Source organism: Ranitomeya imitator, chromosome 1 (genome assembly GCF_032444005.1).
Source record: "Ranitomeya imitator isolate aRanImi1 chromosome 1, aRanImi1.pri, whole genome shotgun sequence".
Classification (NCBI taxonomy): domain Eukaryota; kingdom Metazoa; phylum Chordata; class Amphibia; order Anura; family Dendrobatidae; genus Ranitomeya; species Ranitomeya imitator.
In genome coordinates, this window is record NC_091282.1 from 890,361,364 (window position 1) to 890,384,414 (window position 23,051).

A 23,051-nucleotide genomic window follows, 5' to 3' on the forward strand; every position below is an offset into this window, starting at 1 on the left:
AAATTTAGACCCACGCTTTTTTATTTTCACAAGGGTGACAAGAGACAATTGACCCCAAAATTTGTTGTTCAATTTCTCCTGAGTACGCTGATACCCCACCTGTGGGGGATATCTACTGTTTGCACGCACGGCAGAGCTCAGAAGAGAAGGAATGCTGTTTGACTTTTTGAACGCAAAATTGGCTGCAATTGAGAGCGGACGCCATGTCGTGTTTGGAGATCCCCTGATGTGCCTAAACAGAGGAAACTTCCCACAAGTGACAACCATTTTGGAACCCACTTCCCCGAAAGGATTTTTTCCAGGGGTATAGTGAGCATTTTGAACCAACAGGTATGACACAAAATTTGATAACATTATGTTGTCATATTGAATATATCGTATCGTCATTAGTTTTGAGCACAAGTGCTCACTACTCTAGTTTGCATTGGGTGCTCGGGTATGCAGTGAATATCGCGGGTTCTTGAGTGACATGCTCTAGTCTCGCCCCACATGTTTTGCAGCTGTTAAGACACCCAAAAAAAACATGCGGAGATCTGCGTTCCTCGGTGCATACCTGAGCACCCGATGAAAACTCAAATAGAGACAACTTGCGCTCAACACTAGTCCTCATATCGTCATCGGTTTTTTTTACTTTTAAAAAAAACAATTCTAACTCCAACCCCAACATGACCCAAACTTCAACCCTAAATGTAACCCCGATCCTAACACAACCCTAACCCCAACAAACTAAGTGAATGACAAAGGGGATTTTATTTACTCTTTTTTTCATTTTGATCCCTGTGATACTAAAAATTCCCTATTGTTGCCGGGTACCAGCCGACAGATTGTGGTGGGCGCACTGTGCATGTGCTCACCATTTTTTTCCAGTAAGATAATATGGAGGGATAGGGGACAAAGCAGGAGGGTCCGGGGAATGGCTTAGGTACTGAGGGACTCGGGGGACATAATTTCTCTCTCCTTTGATATAGCTATCATGTTTGAAGAAAGAGAAATTATTTTAATAGCATGCACAGTTGGTTTTTTTCACTGAAAATTGGTAATCACGTGATCGAGGACCAGAAAATCCAGCCCTGATCATGTTCTCCAGGGTCTCGGCTACCCCCAGTAAGAGGCAATTAGAGGTACATTAGTATTATTACATCTACTACATAATGGGATAGGATCTTGGAGATGGAAATACCCCTTTAACAATTTGAAACTAAACCCTATATACATTAGATTAATATTGGCCGGACCCGCAGATATCAGTGTGTTTAGCCGACAGTCTTATGTGTATGGGGGTCATTGACAGATAATTTTTGGGGGAGTTAAGAATCTGGCATGTCCGATTTCAGACTATTGATCCTTGAGATAGGCCACCATCAGAGATGGGGCTCTTGTGTATGGGAGAGTCAGGTGAAATAGCTGTCGGACGAACTATTGGCCAAACAATGGCTATCTGAAGTTTATGGGGGCATAAGACAAACATAGAGTCAGATTTTGTAATTCTGATATTTAGACAGTGTATGTATAGACCAGACAGTCTCAATATGCATCAAATCATGATAAATATGGTGCATATTTATAGATATATCAGACACTTTTTTCTAACTTTATACTATATATTGATTGGCTTACTTTGAGCTAATATTGTGCATATATTTCCCCAAGCATTCCTCAGCTTAAAATGTTACTTACCTCTAAGCATCTTTTTGGTGAAGGTATTAATTTCTGTTTCAATATTTTGGAATCTATTACCAGTAATCCTAGATTTTTGCTCTGTATAATTGCCATAGCATCCTTGTGTTCGTTGTGGTATTTTTGTAAGTGTTCAGCAAAGAAATCAACCCCTACATAGGAATAAGATCAACATTTGTTAAGAAAAAAAACAGCATTGTGACAGTTTTCATACTAACTAATTTAATAGATAGTTAACCAAACACTAAAGCTAGAAGATTATGAACACGTTTGACATGGAAAATATAATTTTATATAAGTAGTTACCGTTTGCTAATAAAACAACACTACATTTCAGTCTGTGCCCTTCATTCATTTTCAGACCCTTGACATGCAGTTTGCAGCCAAATACAAGTTTGAATTTTTTCTAGTGGGAGTTTGTCTCCAGGTCTCACACTCCACGAAGGAGCCAAATGGCACACGGAGAGGTGGATGGGAACAAGAGCACTGCAACTAGGGAAACATGGGTTCTTTCACCCCGTGCAGTAATCACGTTCCTAATCTGTCTTGCCCTAAGAATGGCCCTGGCTAGTGTGTGGGGCAGCAGGAACGCTAGTCCGGCTCTATAATACAGATACAAAGGGAGGCAGATAAGGTAAAGAAAAAAGCAATCACTCTCATCGTACTCAGACTAAGGAAAGGTATATAACGGGAGAGAAAGGGTGAAGCAAACCAAAAAGGTAGATAAGGAGAAGGAAAACACCAGACATGCTTTCAACAGCAGTCTTCAGAGACAACTCCTAAACAAATTTTCTTTCTACGGTTCACAGCTCCCAAACCAACTTCAAGGTATAGCAAGCTATCACTGGCAACTACTCAAGCTAAAGGTACCGTCACACTCAGCGACGCTGCAGCGATATAGACAACGAGCCGATCGCTGGAGCGTCGCTGTTTAGGTCGCTGTAGAGACGTCAAACACGGCAACTCCAGAACGATGCAGGAGCGATCCAGTGACGTAACGGCGACTCACTTATCGTTCTCGCTGGTTGTTAGCTCCATGTAAAACGTTGCTGGCATCGTTGCTTTTGATGTCAAACATGACAATACACGCCGACCTGACGACGAAATAAAGTTCTGGACTTCTAGCTCCGACCAGCGATGGCACAGCGGGATCCAGATCGCTGCTGCATGTCAAACACAACGAGATCGCTATCCAGGATGCTGCAACGTCACGGATCTTTGTCGTTCTCGTTGCAAAGTTGCTGAGTGTGATGGTACCTTAAGAGGTGAGTATTTATACCAGAGAGGAGAGGAGAAAATGAAAACAGCTGAGATAACTCAGCACAGAGAGATCTAGGGGACAAACAGAACATTTTAATCCTTGCAACAACAAAGCAAGGGAAATCTACACCGCTAACTGGAAGGCAATGGTAAATGTGGTTTAGTGCTCACCCAGAAAGCATTGGCACTAATTTAACAGGTATTAGTTGTAGTGCAGTGGTATCCACACTGTGCAGTGATGAGGCAGTGACCCAGGAAAGTTCCAAAACAAAAGTCTCTTTAATGCTCAACTCACAAAAGTACACAGCACACAATATCTTCCGGATTGCAGCCGGGAAACATATCTTCCAGATTGCAGCCAATAAACACGTCAGTCTACCTCTGAGACCGGATGCTACGGGTGACTGCACCACCGTGTATGCTGTGGGTGCCAGGCCTTTCAACTCCTTTGGCTGTTTGGCTCCGCTTACATGTGTTGCCTCACCCAGGTGGAGCTCTGCAGAGCCTTCCGCTCTGCACCTTGCAAACTCCAAACTGACACTGACACTGACACACCAAAACCCTTTAAGGCTACGTTCACAGTTGCGTTGTGCGGGGCTGCATCGGCGACGCAACGCACAACGCAAACAAAAACGCATGCAAAACACATTGTTTTGTGATGCATGCGTCCTTTTTTGGCATGATTTTGGACGCCAAAAAATGCAACTTGCTGCGTCCTCTGCGCCCTGACGCTTGCGCCAAAAAAGACGCATGCGTCACAAAACGCAAGACAACGCATGTCCATGCACCCCCATGTTAAATATAGGGGCGCATGACGCATGCGTCGCCGCGGCTGCGCCCGACGCAGCCCCACAAAACGCTAATGTGAACATACCCTAATTCAGGGTTTTTATAAGAAACTTGTGGCCTTCGGCCACATGGAATATCTAGCCAGAAAGGAAACAGACTGCACCACTACAATCCTGCAGTCCGTTTCAAAAATAAAAGCCCTGCAGGTTTTCTAAAATCTGCCCTGGACAAATAGCTTGTCCAAGACTTATACTCACTTTTATTCTGCATTTCAATCACAGCTACACCTGTGACTGCAATGCACTCCCATGGCCTCAATACGCCTCTGTGCGCATCCTGGGGGTAACACACAGCGACCCTCACATGTGACACCGGTCACTGCCTCACATCATTTTTATGAATCATTTAAAGGGGTTAAATTTGTGCTCACTTGTTGGCTGCAATGCTCTTGAGGTGATATCAGCGCTGCAGGCGATAAACAGCAGGGACTCAAGGCTGGACCCAGGAGGGTCAGCAAAGCACAATTATTTTTTTTTCATTTAGCAATAATTGGCGATCTACTGTATTCTTTGTATGGCTGGGTACGGAAACAGAGGTTAATAAGTTGATAAACTACCACTTTACACACCAACTCTCAGAGAAGCCCATTAAGTTTTTGGATCTGGAGACTTCACAAGAGAGAACAAAAATTATGTACTAGCACACACTTTAAAAGTGTTGATGTGAACTGTTATTTGCACATCACCAGCACCAGCACACATTACAATTCCTGATTGATCAACTTCTTTTTTGGACAGTTCAAGGGAGTAAGGCTAGGTTCACATTGCGTTAAAGCAGCCCGTTCAACACGTGCGTTAAACGGGCTGCGTTAACGCAAGTGCCGACATGCCATCGCGCTAGCGCAGATGGAGCTAGCAGATGCTCTATCTGCGCTAGCGGTGACGGACCCAGAAACGCTGCAGCTTGCGTCCCAGGGTCCGTCACTCAATGACGACACATCGCTAGCGATGTGCCCGAAATAGAGATTAATGGCAGCGTTAATGGACTGCGTTACACCGCGTTAGGCCGCGGTGTAACGCAGCCCGTTTAACAGACTGCTTATAACGTAATGTGAACCCAGCCTTAGGAAAAAACTGCTTAGACATTAAGATGTACAACCCACAAGAAGAAACATTAGCTAAGAGGTTTAAAGAGAAAAATTATTACTCTAGCTTCATTCAAGGGGCATGTAAAAAATGTCTCAATATTCTCACAATTAGATTGTTTAAAGCCTCCAACAAAGCTGAAAGCGCCAAACAATGCAAACCTCACTAACTACTAACAATATAGACCACACTGATATCACAAACATTTTTTTCAAAACACAGGCTCATCTTACTGAATGATGAATACCTGAAACACCTTCTTCCATAAGAATCCCCACTAAGACCCTAATTCCAGTGATGTAGCATTTACTTTACAGGGTGCAGCAGTTGTTATACAATTTGAGTTTTTAGGTGTTAGCATGTGGCAGAATTGAGTAAGCGTTCCCCACCCAGACCACAGATTTCTGTGTACATTGTCTACTGACAGTGAGCTGCTAATCAGTGCTGGGGGTGGGGTTGGTCATGGAGGTACACAAACTAGTAGTACAACACTGATAATCTGCTGCTGATAAAACACTGATAGTATGGAAATAACAGCATACAGCCTGCTAACAAATTCCCTTTAATGAGAATTTAGTTATCAAAGTAACCAGTCAAGGACTAGGTTCTACACTTTCCACGAGGTCAGGGGTCAATGCACTTGGCACACTTTCAGTCATTTTAGGGTAAATATTGCAACTAATGGCTAGGTTTTTTTTGACTGATGAAGATACAGGCCGGGGCTAAATGCATTGCATGGGCTTTATACCCCTAATTTTATGCCTGTTTCTTGATTTCTATATTTCTAAGTAACATTTTATTAATAACATACTAATTGAATTTACAGCCTACAGGATCAATTTTTGTATTCCATCTGCGGTTTCCCAATTAGCGGTGCCCCAGGCTCAATTTTTTTTCTATGGACTCTATGTTAAAGGGGTTGTGCGGCCTACTTGTACATGTCTGAAGTAACACTGCGCGGCGCACTGTGAGGATTTTTCTGTGCCATCATGTGACAATTTGCATACTTCCCGCCACATTCTGACTAGATGTTTCCAGCATTGCTTAGTACACTTGCAATCCAACGCTGCTCAATACACTTGCATTAAGAAAAGCCATACTTGTGGACAGGTGCCCGCCGTTCCTGACATCCGAAAATCCTCACAACACACAGGGGGCGCACTGTGAGGATTCACAAGTCCACAGGCACATTGAATGACTGCAGACTTGTACCCTAAGGAGTGGTAACCCCTTAAATTATATACATGGATGCCCAGAAATCACAAATTATTCTGAGTGGCTGCTGCATGTGGTTCCTCCAGTACTCAGACCTACACTATATGCTGACCACCAGTGTCATGCTTGTTACTTTGCAGAATCCCTTAAGATGAGTGGCTCTGCAGTGAATCGGTAGTAGCGTGGGGTTACAAACCCACCTTGACGTTTTTTAATATCCCAAGCTTATCCCATCTTAGTCATAAAAGGCAATGGCTTGAGTTAGCAATGCCAAAAAGACAGCAAAAGACGCCACGAAAAACACAGTACATGTGACCACGAATTGCTAACAGATAGGAAAAAAGTAATAGGGGTCTATTGGAGAAAAAGGCAACAATCTCATTAAAAAAAAAGAAAAACACAAAAATGCAAGTATGCAAAAATGCAAGCTGAATTAAAAGCACTAATGATAAAAGATAGTGCATGTACATTAAATAAAAAGTATCATCAGATTCCATTATATTTGTAAATCGAAGTTCACAAATAAGGGTCATATAAAGGTACCGTAATATTTACCACTGTCATTGCACATAATTGTAAACGCAGTCGACTATGTCAGAGTGTACATCTCCAGTAGGCATATATGCCCGAAAATGATGCATGTCAGAGCTCATGTTCCCTCTACCGGCACCATTATAGTCTATGAGCCTGTTGGCTTATACGCCCGAATCACGTTTGCTGCGGAGTTCAGACATACAAAATAATAGCAGTGTGTTCAAAAACATGAGTTAATGATGAAATCTTTATACTAATTTTTTTTTTCATGCATTGGGAACATTGCACGCTTTTTTTCTAATTCAAACCAGGAAGATAAATTTATATAGTTTTTAACTACTTTACAGAAAATAAAAAATGAACATTGGGCTGTTCTAAAATAAAATAGCAGTGTCTGATTTGTCTTTAGAAACTCACAATAAGTACTTTTTGGGGGACTCCTGTGAATCACTAACATAATATTTAGTTCTATACTCACAGTTTTTTTAGAACTGCTTCACATCTATGGTGCATAGAGTCAAACAACTTCTGGCGTCTGTCAACTGTTATTCCAGCCCAGGATGCTTGGACTACATCCTACAATTATTTGGCACTTGTTGGCTTTGCCTCAGAAACGGCATTTTTAATGTCACCACAGAAGTGTTTTAAGGTTCGGGGATTGGGCTGGCCACTCCATAACTTGGACTGGAACCAAGATTATGCTTGTTTACTGGTGAATTTAGGGTTAGTGTCTTGTTGGAACATTCATTTCAAGGGCCTATCCTCTTCATCATAAGGCAAGATGACCTCTTCAAGTATTTTAATATATGTAAACTGGTTCATGATCCCTCATATGTGGTAAATAGGTCCAGCAACATTGTAAGAGAAACATGCCTATACCACCACTATGCTTCACAGTCTTCAGAATGTAATGTGGCTTGAATGCAGAGTTTTGGGGTCATTTGACAATTTTACATTCATCAGTCCTCAAAATGTTTCTCCATTTCTCTTTAGACCAGTTGATGTGTTCTTTGGCAAATTGTATCCGCTTCAGTACATGTCTTTTTTTTAACAGTGGGACTTTTGCGGTAACTTCTTGCTAAGAGATTAGCTTCTCACAGGTGTCTTCTAACTCTCACCGTACTCACAGGTGACTTAAGACTGTCTTTGATCATCCTGGAGCTGATCATTGGCTGAGATTTTGCCATTCTGACTATTCTTCCATCCATTCGGATGGTAATCTTCAGTTTTCTTTCATGTCTCTCTGGTTTGGCTTTCCATTTTATAGGATTGGAAATCATTTTAGCTGAACAGCCTATCATTGTCTGCACTTCATTATTAGTTTTACCCTCTCTAATCAACTTTTTAATCAAAGTGCGCTGTTCTTGTGAACAATGTCTCAAATGACCCATAGTTCTCAGGCTTTCAAGGAGAAATGCATGTACAACATGTCCAGGCTTCACCCTTAAATAAGGGCCACCTAATTCACACCTGTTTCTTCAAAGAATGATTGACCTCACTAATTGAACTCCACACTGCTATTATTTTGAACACAACCTCTACACAGACTCAAAAACATGCAGATCATGAATGCTGAGTCTGTTGGTTTGTATTCAGTGGCGTAGGAAGGGGGGTGTGGGGGGGTGTGGGGGGGGGGCGGTCCGCCCCGGGCAGCACAATGCGGGGGGCGGCCGGCGCTGCAAGAGAAGAAGAAGAAAAAAAAAAAAAGACGCCCCTTTAAATCTTCGGGCGGCGCCGTCCGCCGCCACGACCAGGGCCAGCTCCCCCCACCCCCGGACCCCGCCCCCCGCTCTAATACTCACCTCTCCTGGTTCCTGCGGCTTCAGCATCCTCTGACTCTGCGACGTCTCAGAGCAGAGGGCGCGATGACGTCACTACTGTGCGCGCCGCTCTGCCTCTCTGTCCTGAGCGTCGCAGAGCCGGAGAGACGCTGACTGGCTGCACCGGACCTGCGCTAGGAACGGGAGAGGTGAGGATTTTACTTTTTTTTTCTTTATGTCTGACTGTCTGGGGGCAATGCTGGACACACTGGGGCAATACTGGAGACCATGGGGCAGATTGCTGGACACACTGGGGCAATACTGGAGACCATGGGGCAGATTGCTGGACACACTGGGGCAATACTGGAGACCATGGGGCAGAATGCTGGACACACTGGGGCAATACAGGAGACCATGGGGCAGAATGCTGGACACACTGGGGCAATACAGGAGACCATGGGGCAGATTGCTGGACACACTGGGGCAATACAGGAGACTATGGGGCAGATTGCTGGACACACTGGGGCAATACTGGAGACCCTGGGGCAGATTTCTGGACACACTGGGGCAATACAGGAGACTATGGGGCAGATTGCTGGACACACTGGGGCAATACAGGAGACTATGGGGCAGATTGCTGGACACACTGGGGCAATACAGGAGACTATGGGGCAGATTGCTGGACACACTGGGGCAATACTGGAGACCCTGGGGCAGATTTCTGGACACACTGGGGCAATACAGGAGACTATGGGGCAGATTGCTGGACACACTGGGGCAATACTGGAGACCCTGGGGCAGACTTCTGGACATACTGGGGCAATACTGGAGACCATGGGGCAGATTGCTGGACACACTGGGGCAATACTGGAGACCATGGGGCAGAATGCTGGACACACTGGGGCAATACTGGAGACCCTGGGGCAGATTTCTGGACACATTGAGGCAATGCTGGAGACCCTGGGGCAGACTTCTGGACACACTGGGGGCAGTGCTGGACATACTGGGGCAGATTGCTGGACACACTGGGGGTAATATGCTGGACACACTGGGGCAGATTGCTGGACAACATGGGGGTAATATACTGGACACACTGGGGCAGATTGCTGGACAACATGGGGGTAATATGCTGGACACACCGGGGCAGATTGCTGGACAACATGGGGGTAATATGCTGGACACACTGGGGGCAGGACTTGAGGCATGGGCAGAATGTAGACACGGGGCATGATTGGAGACACGGGGCAGGATTGGATCATGGGGCAGGACGGATACGATGGAGGCTGGTGGGGCAGGATGGGGAGATCATATGGGGTAGAATGGATAGTCATGAGGGCAGGATGCGAGAACATATGGCTGGAGCCAGGAATGAGATAAACGGGGCCAGGGTGGGGAATAGTGTTACCATAGGGGCTAATTAAGGGATATTATTACTGCAGTGATGTATTTATTTTATTTTTTGAGTATACTGTTTTAAATGGGGGGGCGGTCCTGTTACTGTGCAGAGTGACACTATATCACCTTTTTTTCTTCATGTGATGTAATGTAGAAGTTGTGAAAAATTAAGTAATGTGTTCTGCAAGCGGAGCTCGAGATAACTGTGTTATTTCCTGCAGAAACGAGTCCTGGCTGGAAGGAATGATGGCGGTCTGTGCTGGATGAAAGATGAAGGACTTCACCTAGAGACGTCACTGGTGAGTCAGTGTTACCTATACACTGACACTATACACTGTATACTATATAGAGGTCCTGTGTATAATGTCACCAGTGATCTCTGTATTACCTCTACACAGACACTGCATACTAAGTACAGATCTCCTGTGAATACTGGCACTTATGGTGATAGTATTGTGGTTCTTTTTTTTATTACTGATCAGTATTGTAGTATTCAGTCACTATGTGGTGGTAATATGTGGTCTGGAAATGGTGTTGTGGTATTTGTCCCTTGTATGTAGTATTATTCGGTCACTATGTGGCCTGGTCATGGTGTGGTGGTATTAAGTCACAGGTGTGGCATGTGGGGGTGACACCATTAGGCCCAGTTTAAGTTCTACAAAACAGGAAAACCATTTTTGATAACCTTTGTGTGTATTGAGCCGGGGGGGGGCGCCAAACTCGGGAACAGCCCCGGGCGGCAAAAGCTCTAGCTACGCCTCTGTTTGTATTGGTCTGTATAACTAATCTGGTCAGTCATATAGGACTGCTATTATTTTTAACACCACCGTAAGCCCTGACGGGGCCACTGAATGCCATGTGAAAGCACCCTAAGGAATGGCCAGGTTTACAATTCTACAATTAGAATGTATAATGTTGGTTGAACTGATATATTCTTTCTAAAAAGCTGTTATAGGATAAAAAATTAAGTGCATATCAAATACATATCCTACCATGATCTTCTTCTTTTAAAGCTTCTAAATCCAGACTCTCATTTTCTTTGAAAAACAAGCGAAACTTCTCATATGTCCCGGCATATACATTGGCTGTATTAAATGCAGACTGGATGGCTTCCTAAAATAGAAAGAAAAGTAGGAAGGAATTCTTCCTAAAAGAAAAGAATGTTGTACCTACAAGGGATACACTTCATTTCCAAATTAATACCTGTACAGATGTTACCTGCTATAACATTTAGGGTATTGGTCATTGAAAATACAATTTATGTAATATGTGTCATATTTCAGTATTAAATGTGCTTATGCAGCGCCCCAGAGTCCTGGTCGTTGCAGTAATGTCACTCTGCCACTAAGGGAAGTGATGTTATGTCTGATTGCACTAAAGGAGTTCACCTGACCAGGTATCACAGTCACACATTACACTTCACACTCCGGCCACCAGGGGGAGCAAAAGGCACTATGTATTAGGCCACTCCTCACACTTTGGTAAAACTGGGGGTTGGATAGGAAGTTAGAACAGAACGCAGCCTGGGAGAGCTCCAGGGAGGACCTGTCAGGGGTGGGTTCCTGGCAGGTACCTAGCAGAAAGGACAGACAGTTACGGAGCCGCACCTGCGCTACCTTGCGGCGGCATCCTAAGGAAGGACATGAAGCAAAGGATATTGTGGAGAAGTGATAAACGAGATCACAGCAAAAGGAGATAGACCAGTAGGAGTCGTGCCCTGAGATCGGCAACATCCTACTGAGGCGCGTAGCCGGTGGCCGGAACGCCGAGGAAGTAACAGACTTCAAGCATTACTTCAAACAGCGGCAGGACAGTTGATTATAGGTTGGCTGTCTAGCTTACATCACCTAAGCAGACATAGGGGGAAATTGTGGGAGAGGGGCGTCTCTAGGGTCCCAGAATAACTCCAGGCCTTCCCGTCAAACGGGTGCGTCCTAGCCAGATAAACTTGGGGGACGGAGAGAACAAACGAATACGAAAGTTGTGAGGACTATCCCGAATGCTCAGCAGGGAAGGACTACAACACACAGGCGCTAGTTGGTAGGCACTGATTTCCACCTGCAAAGGGAACTCTGGATGTGCCTTCGGACCGGCCGGACTCAGCCAGCCCTGTGAGCAGTGCTCTGGATTGCAGATCCCGAAGTCTTCAGTAAAAAGGTAAAGAGACTGCAACCCTGTGTCCTCGTTATTAACTGCACCTCACATCATCGCCACCTACACTACTGGGAAGCCCTGGGGATATACTTCACCTGTGGGAAGGTATATCATCTAGCTGCCATTCCATCACCCCAGCGGACACCTAAGCAGCGTCGGTCCCCCTGACCGAATACCACAGGTGGCGTCACGAACCCTTGACAAACTTTCATCACCCTTTCATTGGACGCCCCTTAGCAGGGTCACGGACCGGGTCCAGCCACCGTGACAACCCCAGCACCGAGACAGAGAGGACCGGTACTGAGTACCCCGCGGCCATGCGTCTGGGGGTGATCCAACTTGGCGTCGCGAACAGGATGTACTTAAGCCTGAAGAATCAGGTCATGTGTGCCTTGGAACTGTGATTGAATTGTGCTTGAACTGTGATTTATTGCAAAGACTGTGTATTGCTATTTGCCGCCAAGATTCCCGCCAAAACTGCTGCCATTGCCGCGCCACGAGGAGCGCAGGAGAAGAAGGAGGGCGTGCCATGGGAAGAGATCGGGAAAGCGGCGCCAAAAGTAGCGACCGCCCTCTCCGACTACAGCTGCAGGATGACGAGCTCAGGGATGCAGGAGCTCCAACCCCAGAAATTGGAGGAGCAGCGTGTGTGTGCCACCGCAGATCAAGGAGCAGACATGACGACCAGCGGGTACCTGAACGACGACGAAGTGACCCAGGACCACCGCAGCCCATCGGAGCCGAACCAGGGCTTGCCACCACTGGAGGATCTGGACTTCTTGGAGCCACCGGAGGAGGCATCGAGCTGTCCACTCCCGGGTGCAGAGCCGACAGCGGTGAAGAAGTGGAAGTCGGAGCGGTGCAGGAAGGTCGCACTGGAAGAACCGTGGTCCGTGCCGCAGCCGACTCCAGCGTCCTCATCAGCGGAGCAGATCACCATCAGTGGAACCACATCAGATGCAGGTATCAAAAACGACCCTGCCCCACCGACCGATCCTGCTCCAGTGACCGCTCCCCTTCCCGACTATGACCGACCTTCCCCCGCCAAGTTCGTGGTGGCAGCCCTTTACGCCATGAAAGGGATACTGCCCTCGCTGTCGATGTCTATGGCCAAACCATTAGATGTGAGTCACGAGGGGGTGATCTTTGAATGGGATGCTCCAAGGATCCAACCAGACGGGTCCAGAAAGAGCAGAAAAAAAGGATGCTTAGTTTCACAATGGGAAGGCCGGGGGCGAACAGAACAGACTGCCCGATCAGGGGTACAAACGCCCCTCTTCAACTGCTGCCCTGAGAGTGCAGTAAAACAAGGGATAGTACTAGCCTTTCACCTGAGAAGGGGTTGCGGCTTTATACTGGAGCCAGGGCTGCCGACTGAAGTCTTTGTTACTAGCTGTAATGTGGAAGCCCAGTCCCACAGCGTACCGCCTACCCGAAACTTGTCCAGAGGGGACCATGTGACCTACACCTGCCACTGGAGTGAGAGGGGATGGTGTTGTGAATTCCGCTCTTGGGCTCCCTCCGGTGGTTGTAAGTGGCACTTTTGTGAGTTCTGCTCTTGGGCTCCCTCTTGTGGTTTCTAGTGGTGTGGCTGCTCCTTGGAGTTAGCTGTCTTCAGCTGCTTCCACTGATCGTCTCTGCTCTGCTATTTATGTCTGCTCTGTCCTTCAGCTGGTGCCACTTGTAAATGGTTCCTGGTTGGATTCACATCTCTTTGGATTTCCCTGTTATCCTGACCAGTTCAGCTAAGCTAAGTTTTTGCTTGCTCTTTTCTGTTCACAGATTGTGGACTTATCCGTTATGTGTTTTCTATGTTTATCCAGTGTTATCTGTATGAATCAATTCTGTCTTGCTGGAAGCTCTGGGAAGCAGATTTACCCTCCACACCTTTAGTCAGGTGTGGAGATTTTTAGTAAACTCTGCGTGGATTTTTGTAGAGTTTTAATACTGACCGCACAGTATCCTTTCCTGTCCTATCTATCAAGCTAGACTGGCCTCCTATGCTAAAATCTGATTTCATTTGTGCGTATGTTATTTTCCCCTCCTCTCACCGTCAATATTTGTGGGGGGCTATCTTTCCTTTGGGGATTTTCTCTGAGGCAAGATAGGTTTCCTGTTTCCATCTTTAGGGGAAGTTAGATCTTAGGCTGTGCCGAGGGGTCTAGGGAGCGTCAGGTACCCCCCACGGTTATTTTTAGTTGCGCTGCTAGGTTCAGGGTTTGCGGTCAGTACAGATACCACCTCCTTCAGAGCTTGTCTCATGTTGTTCCTAAACCACCAGATCTTAACAGGATGGTATGCGAAAAGAGTCAAACAATGTAAGCCTGTGGTAGCGCCATCTACTGTCACGACTGAAACTAGTGACAGTACCCCTCAAGTCCCCGAGCCCACGGGGCCCAGTACGACTACCCCTGCATGTAGCATCCTGCCTACGGAGTCTGCCACTAACACTGACGTCCGTACCCAGACCACTAATGACTTGATTGTGCCTAAGAGACAACCCAAGGATGTCAATACAGCATCGGATGAGAGCACGGATCCAGACCTTCCCCGGCCAGGAAGTGTTCACTACCGATTGATGTCTTGCAACCTACTATAGCAATAAACCTCGAAACCCCGAATATGTAAATAGTTAACTGTTTCCTGCTCATTGCTGCTTAAAACCCGTTTAGGGTTAATTCTTTAAAGGGATCCTTTTGTTGACCCGGGATCCCTATTGTTTCAAGTTTTGCTATTTTTCTACTAAAGACTGTCGAATCATGGACGGTGAATGATTCACAAACTGGTTTTGTAAAAAGTTTGCACCTTCTTAAAGGTGCTCCCTACTGGTTTTACAAGGAAGGAAGACTTTGCGAAGAAACTGTTCCTGATGATGACGTGAAAGTTTCTCTTGTCTTAAAGTTGATTAGTGACTTGTTGATTGTTGGCATTATCCCAGAGAAGACTGATTTTTCTTCTTAAAGGGAATGTTTACTTGTTGCACTTTGATAATGTTGCCTTAAGTAGTAAGATAGCAATAATGTTTACATAGTAGATAACGTGTAGCTAGAGAGCTAGTAAGTGAACCCGTAGGGGTTAGTGAGTCCTCCTGAAAACCATAGAGAGATGGTTGCTGTGAACCTAGAAGAGATGCAGTAGGCCCAGACAAGTAGCTAGGCGGTCCTGCATATGTGAAGCTGAAGAAGTAAAGAGAATGTTATATTTGTACTGTAGTGTTTTATAGTGAGCCTTTAGTGGGTTCAGCCTATACGCCCTTAAAGGAAAAGTTAAATTATTGTTCAAAGATTTGCACTTAGTAGAATACCCGGCTGGGTAAAGGAAATTATTCATAGTAAGTTAGGATGTTATGTAAAATGTTTCAATATGTTTCTGTTTGTAACGTTCAAGCGACCTCACCTCCCATAAAGGGAAGCATTGTTATATTTACCTATTCATAGCATTTCAAAATTTTGTATGTCTTTTTCTAACATGTATTGTTGTTCTTCTTTTCCCAGTCTGGGAGTACTGGATTTAACCGGGGGGGAGTTGGGGGTGGCTGTGGCATGGGGGTTGGGGTTAGAACAATTAATAATTTAAGAAAGAATAGAGGTACAGAGAGATACATAAAGTGCATGTATACTAATGCAAGAAGCCTCGCCAACAAAATGGACGAATTAGAATTAATGTTGTTGGAGCAAAATTATGACATGGTGGGGATATCTGAGACATGGATGGGTGAGAGCCATGACTGGGCTGTTAACTTGTAGGGCTATAGTCTGTTCAGAAATGACCAATCGGATAAGCGGGCGGGAGGTGTGTGTCTATATGTAAAATCATCCTTAAAACCCATACTGCATGATAATATAGGTGAATCTAATGAGAATGTAGAGTCCATGTGGGTGGAAATAAGGGGAGGGGGAAAAAATAATAAATTACTGATAGGGGTTTGTTATAAGTCTCCAAAAATAATGGAAGAAACAGAGAATATCCTCATAAAGCAAATAGATGAAGCTGCGATTCAAGGAGAAGTCATTATTATGGGGGACTTCAACTACTCTGAAATATATTGGGGAACAGAAACCTGCAGTTCCAGCAAAGGTAATCGGTTTTTGACAACTATGAGAGACAATTACCTTTCACAACTGGTTCAGGACCCAACAAGAAGGGGGGCACTGCTAGACCTAATATTAACCAACAGGCCAGACCGCATAGCAAATATAATGGTTGGGGGTCACTTGGGGAATAGTGATCACAAAATAATAAGTTTCATATATCCTTCAATAAGATGTGTAGTAGAGGGGTTACAAGGACACTAAACTTCAGGAGGGCAAATTTCCAACGGATGAGAGATGATCTTGGTGTAATTAACTGGGACGATCTCCTGAGACATAAAAATACACAAAGAAAATGGGAGACATTTATTAGCATCCTGGATAGGACCTTTGCACAGTATACCGTATGGGAATAAACATACTAGAAATAGAAGGAAACCAATATGGCTAAATAGAGCTGTAAGGGGTGCAATAAGTGACAAAAAGAAAGCATTTAGAGAATTAAAGGAAGTAGGTAGTGATGAGGCATTAAATAAATACAGAAAATTAAATAAATTCTGTAAAAAGCAAATCAAGGCAGCCAAGATTGAGACAGAGAGACTCATTGCCAGAGAGAGTAAAAATAATCCCAAAATATTCTTTAACTACGTCAATAGTAAGAAACTAAAAAATTATAATGTTGGCCCCTTTAAAAATAGTCTGGGTGAAATGGTGGATAAGGATGGAGAAAAAGCCAATATGCTGAATGATTTTTTTTCATCAGTTTTTACACAAGAAAATTCCATGGCAGACAAGATGATTAGTGATAACAAAAATTCCCCATTAAATGTCACCTGCTTAACCCAGCAGGAAGTACGGCGGCGTTTAAAAATCACTAAAATTGACAAATCTCCGGGCCCGGAGGGGATACACCCCCGAGTAACATAGTAACATAGTAACATAGTTAGTAAGGCCGAAAAAAGACATTTGTCCATCCAGTTCAGCCTATATTCCATCATAATAAATACCCAGATCTACGTCCTTCTACAGAACCTAATAATTGTATGATACAATATTGTTCTGCTCCAGGAAGACATCCAGGCCTCTCTTGAACCCCTCGACTGAGTTCGCCATCACCACCTCCTCAGGCAAGCAATTCCAGATTCTCACTGCCCTAACAGTAAAGAATCCTCTTCTATGTTGGTGGAAAAACCTTCTCTCCTCCAGACGCAAAGAATGCCCCCTTGTGCCCGTCACCTTCCTTGGTATAAACAGATCCTCAGCGAGATATTTGTATTGTCCCCTTATATACTTATACATGGTTATTAGATCGCCCCTCAGTCGTCTTTTTTCTAGACTAAATAATCCTAATTTCGCTAATCTATCTGGGTATTGTAGTTCTCCCATCCCCTTTATTAATTTTGTTGCCCTCCTTTGTACTCTCTCTAGTTCCATTATATCCTTCCTGAGCACCGGTGCCCAAAACTGGACACAGTACTCCATGTGCGGTCTAACTAGGGATTTGTACAGAGGCAGTATAATGCTCTCATCATGTGTATCCAGACCTCTTTGAATGCACCCCATGATCCTGTTTGCCTTGGCAGCTGCTGCCTGACACTGGCTGCTCCAGGTAAGTTTATCATTAACTAGGATCCCCAAGTCCTTCTCCCTGTCAGATTTACCCAGTGGTTTCCCGTTCAGTGTGTAATGGTGATATTGATTCTTTCTTCCCATGTGTATAACCTTACATTTATCATTGTTAAACCTCATCTGCCACCTTTCAGCCCAAGTTTCCAACTTATCCAGATCCATCTGTAGCAGAATACTATCTTCTCTTGTATTAACTGCTTTACATAGTTTTGTATCATCTGCAAATATCGATATTTTACTGTGTAAACCTTCTACCAAATCATTAATGAATATGTTGAAGAGAACAGGTCCCAATACCGACCCCTGCGGTACCCCACTGGTCACAGCGACCCAGTTAGAGACTATACCATTTATAACCACCCTCTGATTTCTATCACTGAGCCAGTTACTAACCCATTTACACACATTTTCCCCCAGACCAAGCATTCTCATTTTGTGTACCAACCTCTTGTGCGGCACGGTATCAAACGCTTTGGAAAAATCGAGATATACCACGTCCAATGACTCACCGTGGTCCAGTCTATAGCTTACCTCTTCATAAAAACTGATTAGATTGGTTTGACAGGAGCGATTTCTCATAAACCCATGCTGATATGGAGTTAAACAGTTATTCTCATTGAGATAATCCAGAATAACATCCCTCAGAAACCCTTCAAATATTTTACCAACAATAGAGGTTAGACTTACTGGCCTATAATTTCCAGGTTCACTTTTAGAGCCCTTTTTGAATATTGGCACCACATTTGCTATGCGCCAGTCCTGCGGAACAGACCCTGTTGCTATAGAGTCACTAAAAATAAGAAATAATGGTTTATCTATTACATTACTTAGTTCTCTTAGTACTCGTGGGTGTATGCCATCCGGACCCGGAGATTTATCTATTTTAATCTTATTTAGCCGGTTTCGCACCTCTTCTTGGGTTAGATTGGTGACCCTTAATATAGGGTTTTCATTGTTTCTTGGGATTTCACCTAGCATTTCATTTTCCACCGTGAATACCGTGGAGAAGAAGGTGTTTAATATGTTAGCTTTTTCCTCGTCATCTACAACCATTCTTTCCTCACTATTTTTTAAGGGGCCTACATTTTCAGTTTTTATTCTTTTACTATTGATATAGTTGAAGAACAGTTTGGGATTAGTTTTACTCTCCTTAGCAATGTGCTTCTCTGTTTCCTTTTTGGCAGCTTTAATTAGTTTTTTAGATAAAGTATTTTTCTCCCTATAGTTTTTTAGAGCTTCAATGGTGCCATCCTGCTTTAGTAGTGCAAATGCTTTCTTTTTACTGTTAATTGCCTGTCTTACTTCTTTGTTTAGCCACATTGGGTTTTTCCTATTTCTAGTCCTTTTATTCCCACAAGGTATAAACCGCTTACACTGCCTATTTAGGATGTTCTTAAACATTTCCCATTTATTATCTGTATTCTCATTTCTGAGGATATTGTCCCAGTCTACCAGATTAAGGGCATCTCTAAGCTGTTCAAACTTTGCCTTCCTAAAGTTCAATGTTTTTGTGACTCCCTGACAAGTCCCCCTAGTGAAAGACAGGTGAAACTGCACAATATTGTGGTCGCTATTTCCTAAATGCCCAACCACCTGCAGATTTGTTATTCTGTCAGGTCTATTAGATAGTATTAGGTCTAAAAGTGCTGCTCCTCTGGTTGGATTCTGCACCAATTGTGAAAGATAATTTTTCTTGGTTATTAGCAGAAACCTGTTGCCTTTATGGGTTTCACAGGTTTCTGTTTCCCAGTTAATATCCGGGTAGTTAAAGTCCCCCATAACCAGGACCTCATTATGGGTTGCAGCTTCATCTATCTGCTTTAGAAGTAGACTTTCCATGGTTTCTGTTATATTTGGGGGTTTGTAACAGACCCCAATGAGAATTTTGTTACCATTTTTCCCTCCATGAATTTCGACCCATATGGACTCGACATCCTCATTCCCTTCGCTAATATCCTCCCTTAAAGTGGACTTTAGACAAGACTTTACATAGAGACAAACCCCTCCTCCTCTCCGATTTTTACGATCCTTTCTAAACAGACTGTAACCCTGTAAGTTAACTGCCCAGTCATAGCTTTCATCTAACCATGTCTCGGTTATTCCCACTATGTCAAAGTTACCTGTAGATATTTCTGCTTCTAGTTCTTCCATCTTGTTTGTCAGGCTTCTGGCGTTTGCGAGCATGCAGTTTAGAGGATTTTGTTTTGTTCCAATCTCCTCACTGTGGATTGTTTTAGAAATGTTCTTACCTCCCTTCTGAGTATGTTTTCCTGGGTCGTCTTTGTTCGAGTCTAATGTTTTTCTTGCAGGAATGCAGGAATTAAGTACAGTCATTGATAGACCATTATTTTTAATCTTTAAAGACTCCATAATAACAGGGTCTGTACCACAGGACTGGCGTATAGCAAATGTGGTGCCAATATTCAAAAAGGGGAAAAAACTGAACTCGGAAATTATAGACCAGTAAGCTTAACCTCTACTGTGGGTAAAATGCTGGAGGGCCTTCTAAGGGATGCTATACTGGAGTATCTGAAGAGGAATAACCTCATGACCCAATACCAACATGGGTTTACTAGGGACTGTTCCTGTCAGACTAATCTGATCAATTTCTATGAAGAGGTAAGTTCCGGACAGTACCAAGGGAACCCAGTGGATGTAGTGTATATGGACTTTTCAAAAGCTTTTGATACGGTGCCACACAAAAGGTTGATACATAAAATGAGAATAATGGGGATAGGGGAAAATATGTGTAAGTGGGTTAAGAGCTGGCTCAGGGATAGGAAACAAAGGGTGGTTATTAATGGAGCACACTCGGACTGGGTCGCGGTTAGCAGTGGGGTACCACAGGGGTCAGTATTAGGCCCTCTTCTTTTTAACATATTTATTAATGACCTTGTAGGAGGCATACAGAGCAGAATTTCAATATTTGCAGATGACACTAAGCTCTGCAGGGTAAACAATACAGAGGAGGACAATTTTATATTACAGGATGATTTATTTAAACTAGAAGCTTGGGCTGATAAATGGCAAATGAGCTTTAATGGGGATAAATGTAAGGTCATGCACTTGGGTAGAAGTAATAAGATGTATAACTATGTGCTTAATTCTAAAACTCTGGGCAAAACCGTCATGAAAAAGACCTGGATGAATGGGTGGATGACAAACTCACATTTAGTGGCCAGTGTCAGGCAGCTGCTACAAAGGCAAATAAAGTAATGGGATGCATTAAAAGAGGCATAGATGCTCACGAGGAGAACATAATTTTACCTCTATACAAATCACTAGTTCGACCACACTTAGAATACTGTGCACAGTTCTGGTCTCCGGTGTATAAGAAAGACATAGCTGAACTAGAGCGGGTGCAGGGAAGAGCGACCAAGGTTATTAGAGGACAGTACAAAGACCTTTCTGATGATCATTTTAATCATAGACCTGAACACAACACCTAAAATATATCCTTCAGTGGTTTAGCCGAACATTAAATTATAGGAGATGGCTGTCTCTGGACATTATGCATGTTGGTATACATGGCATATTTAGCCTTTTTTACTAAGAGTGTGATACATGCTGTCCTGTTTTTACAGTGTTTTGTAGTTTTTTCATATGTAGCTATTTATACCTTTACTTTGTGTAGTGACTGTAATATTGCCTATGAATAACTCTGCCTATCGCCATCTGGTGTCCTGTTATAACACTTACCATGCCTTTACCTTAATGTGAGTTACATTGATACACTAGTATTTATATATTTGTTTGTAGTAACTTCCAGGTTTGTCTATCGTTTTTCTGTGTCTGTTATTTCTCATCTGTGCCTGTTTAGGCTTTTTTATGACCACGTTGTGGTCTTTTTTGTCATTAATAAAACATTATTTTTATATTACTGGTGCGTGGTTCCTCTCTTTATAGGTGGATATATAATCATAGACCTGAGACAAAGACAAGGGGGCATCCTCTAAGTCTGGAGGAAAGAAGGTTTAAGCATAACAACAGACGCAGATTCTTTACTGTAAGAGCAGTGAGGCTATGGAACTCTCTGCCGTATGATGTTGTAATGAGTGATTCATTACTTAGATTTAAGAGGGGACTGGATGCCTTTCTTGAAAAGTATAATGTTAGGCCGTTTCACACGTCAGTGGCTCCGGTACGTGAGGTGACAGTTTCCTCACGCACCGGAGCCACTGACACACGTAGACACATTAAAATCAATGCATCTGTTCAGATGTCATTGATTTTTTGCGGACCGTGTCTCCGTGTGCCAAACACGGAGACATGTCAGTGTTCGTGGGAGCGCACGTATTACACGGACCCATTAAAGTCAACGGGTCCGTGTAAAACACGTACCGCACACGGACGTTGTCCGTGTGCAGTCCGTGTGCCGTGCAGGAGACAGCGCTACATTAAGCGCTGTCCCCCCCACTGGTGCTGAAGCCGCGATTCATATCTTCCCTGCAGCAGCGTTTGCTGTAAAGAAGATATGAATAATTGTGTTTAAAATAAAGATCTATGTGCCATACCTGTGCGCCCCCCCCGCTGTTCTGAAAATACTCACCCGGCTCCCTCGCTGGCTCGCGCTGCTTCCTGTTCTGGCCGCATCTTCTACTGTATCAGCGGTCACGTGGTGCCGCCGATTACAGTCATGAATATGCGGCTCCACCTCCCATAGGGGTGGAGCCCCATATTCATTACTGTAAATGAGCGGCCCCACGTGACCGCATACAGGAGAAGATGCGGCCAGAACAGGAAGCAGCGCCAGCGAGGGAGCGAGCCGGGTGAGTATTTTCAGAACAGCGGGAGGGGGGCGCACAGGGGGTGGGGGAGCGCACAGGGGGTGGGGGGGTGCACAGGGGGTGAGGGGGCGGGTGGCACATAGATCTTTATTTTAAACACAATTATTCATATCTTCTCTACAGCAAACGCTGCTGCAGGGAAGATATGAATGGGGCTTCAGCACCACATGCTGGTACGTGTGGTACCCAGCACGGTGCGTGTGGTACCCAGTGGGCACACGGGCGGCACACGTGTGCCGCACGTGTGCCACACTGGATGTGCCACAGAAACGTAGGGGCACACGGACATGGATAATTCCGGTACCGATTTTTTCCGGTACCGGAATTATCTGGACGTGTGAGACTGGCCTTAGAGGGTATATATACTAGATTCCTTGATCCAGGGAACTAGTCTGATTGCCATATGTGGAGTCGGGAAGGATTTTTTTTCCCAATGTGGAGCTTACTCTTTGCCACATGGGTTTTTTGCCTTCCTCTGAATCAATATGTTAGGGCATGTTAGGTTAGGCTATGGGTTGAACTAGATGGACTTAAGTCTTCCTTCAACCTTAATAACTATGTTACTATGTTACTATGATGTGTAATAGGCATTTCGAAGTTCTCATAAAGCCAGACCCATAGGTAGGTATCACTTGCACTTTGGCACGGGGACAGGGGTAGAGCAATGCTCGTCAG

At 44.3% G+C, this 23,051-nt stretch overlaps 1 protein-coding gene across 1 annotated transcript in view; it reads right to left on the reverse strand.

Annotated features, from left to right (window-relative positions):
- Positions 1–23,051, reverse strand: part of DNAH6 (dynein axonemal heavy chain 6) — a 621,891-nt gene that overhangs the window by 502,724 nt on the left and 96,116 nt on the right. The window contains exons 11-12 of the mRNA XM_069743176.1: positions 10,768–10,888; positions 1,678–1,829 (exon numbers count right to left, since the gene is read on the reverse strand). Of these exons, the coding sequence (XP_069599277.1) occupies positions 1,678–1,829; positions 10,768–10,888 (273 nt within the window). The remainder of the gene's footprint in view (positions 1–1,677; positions 1,830–10,767; positions 10,889–23,051) is intronic.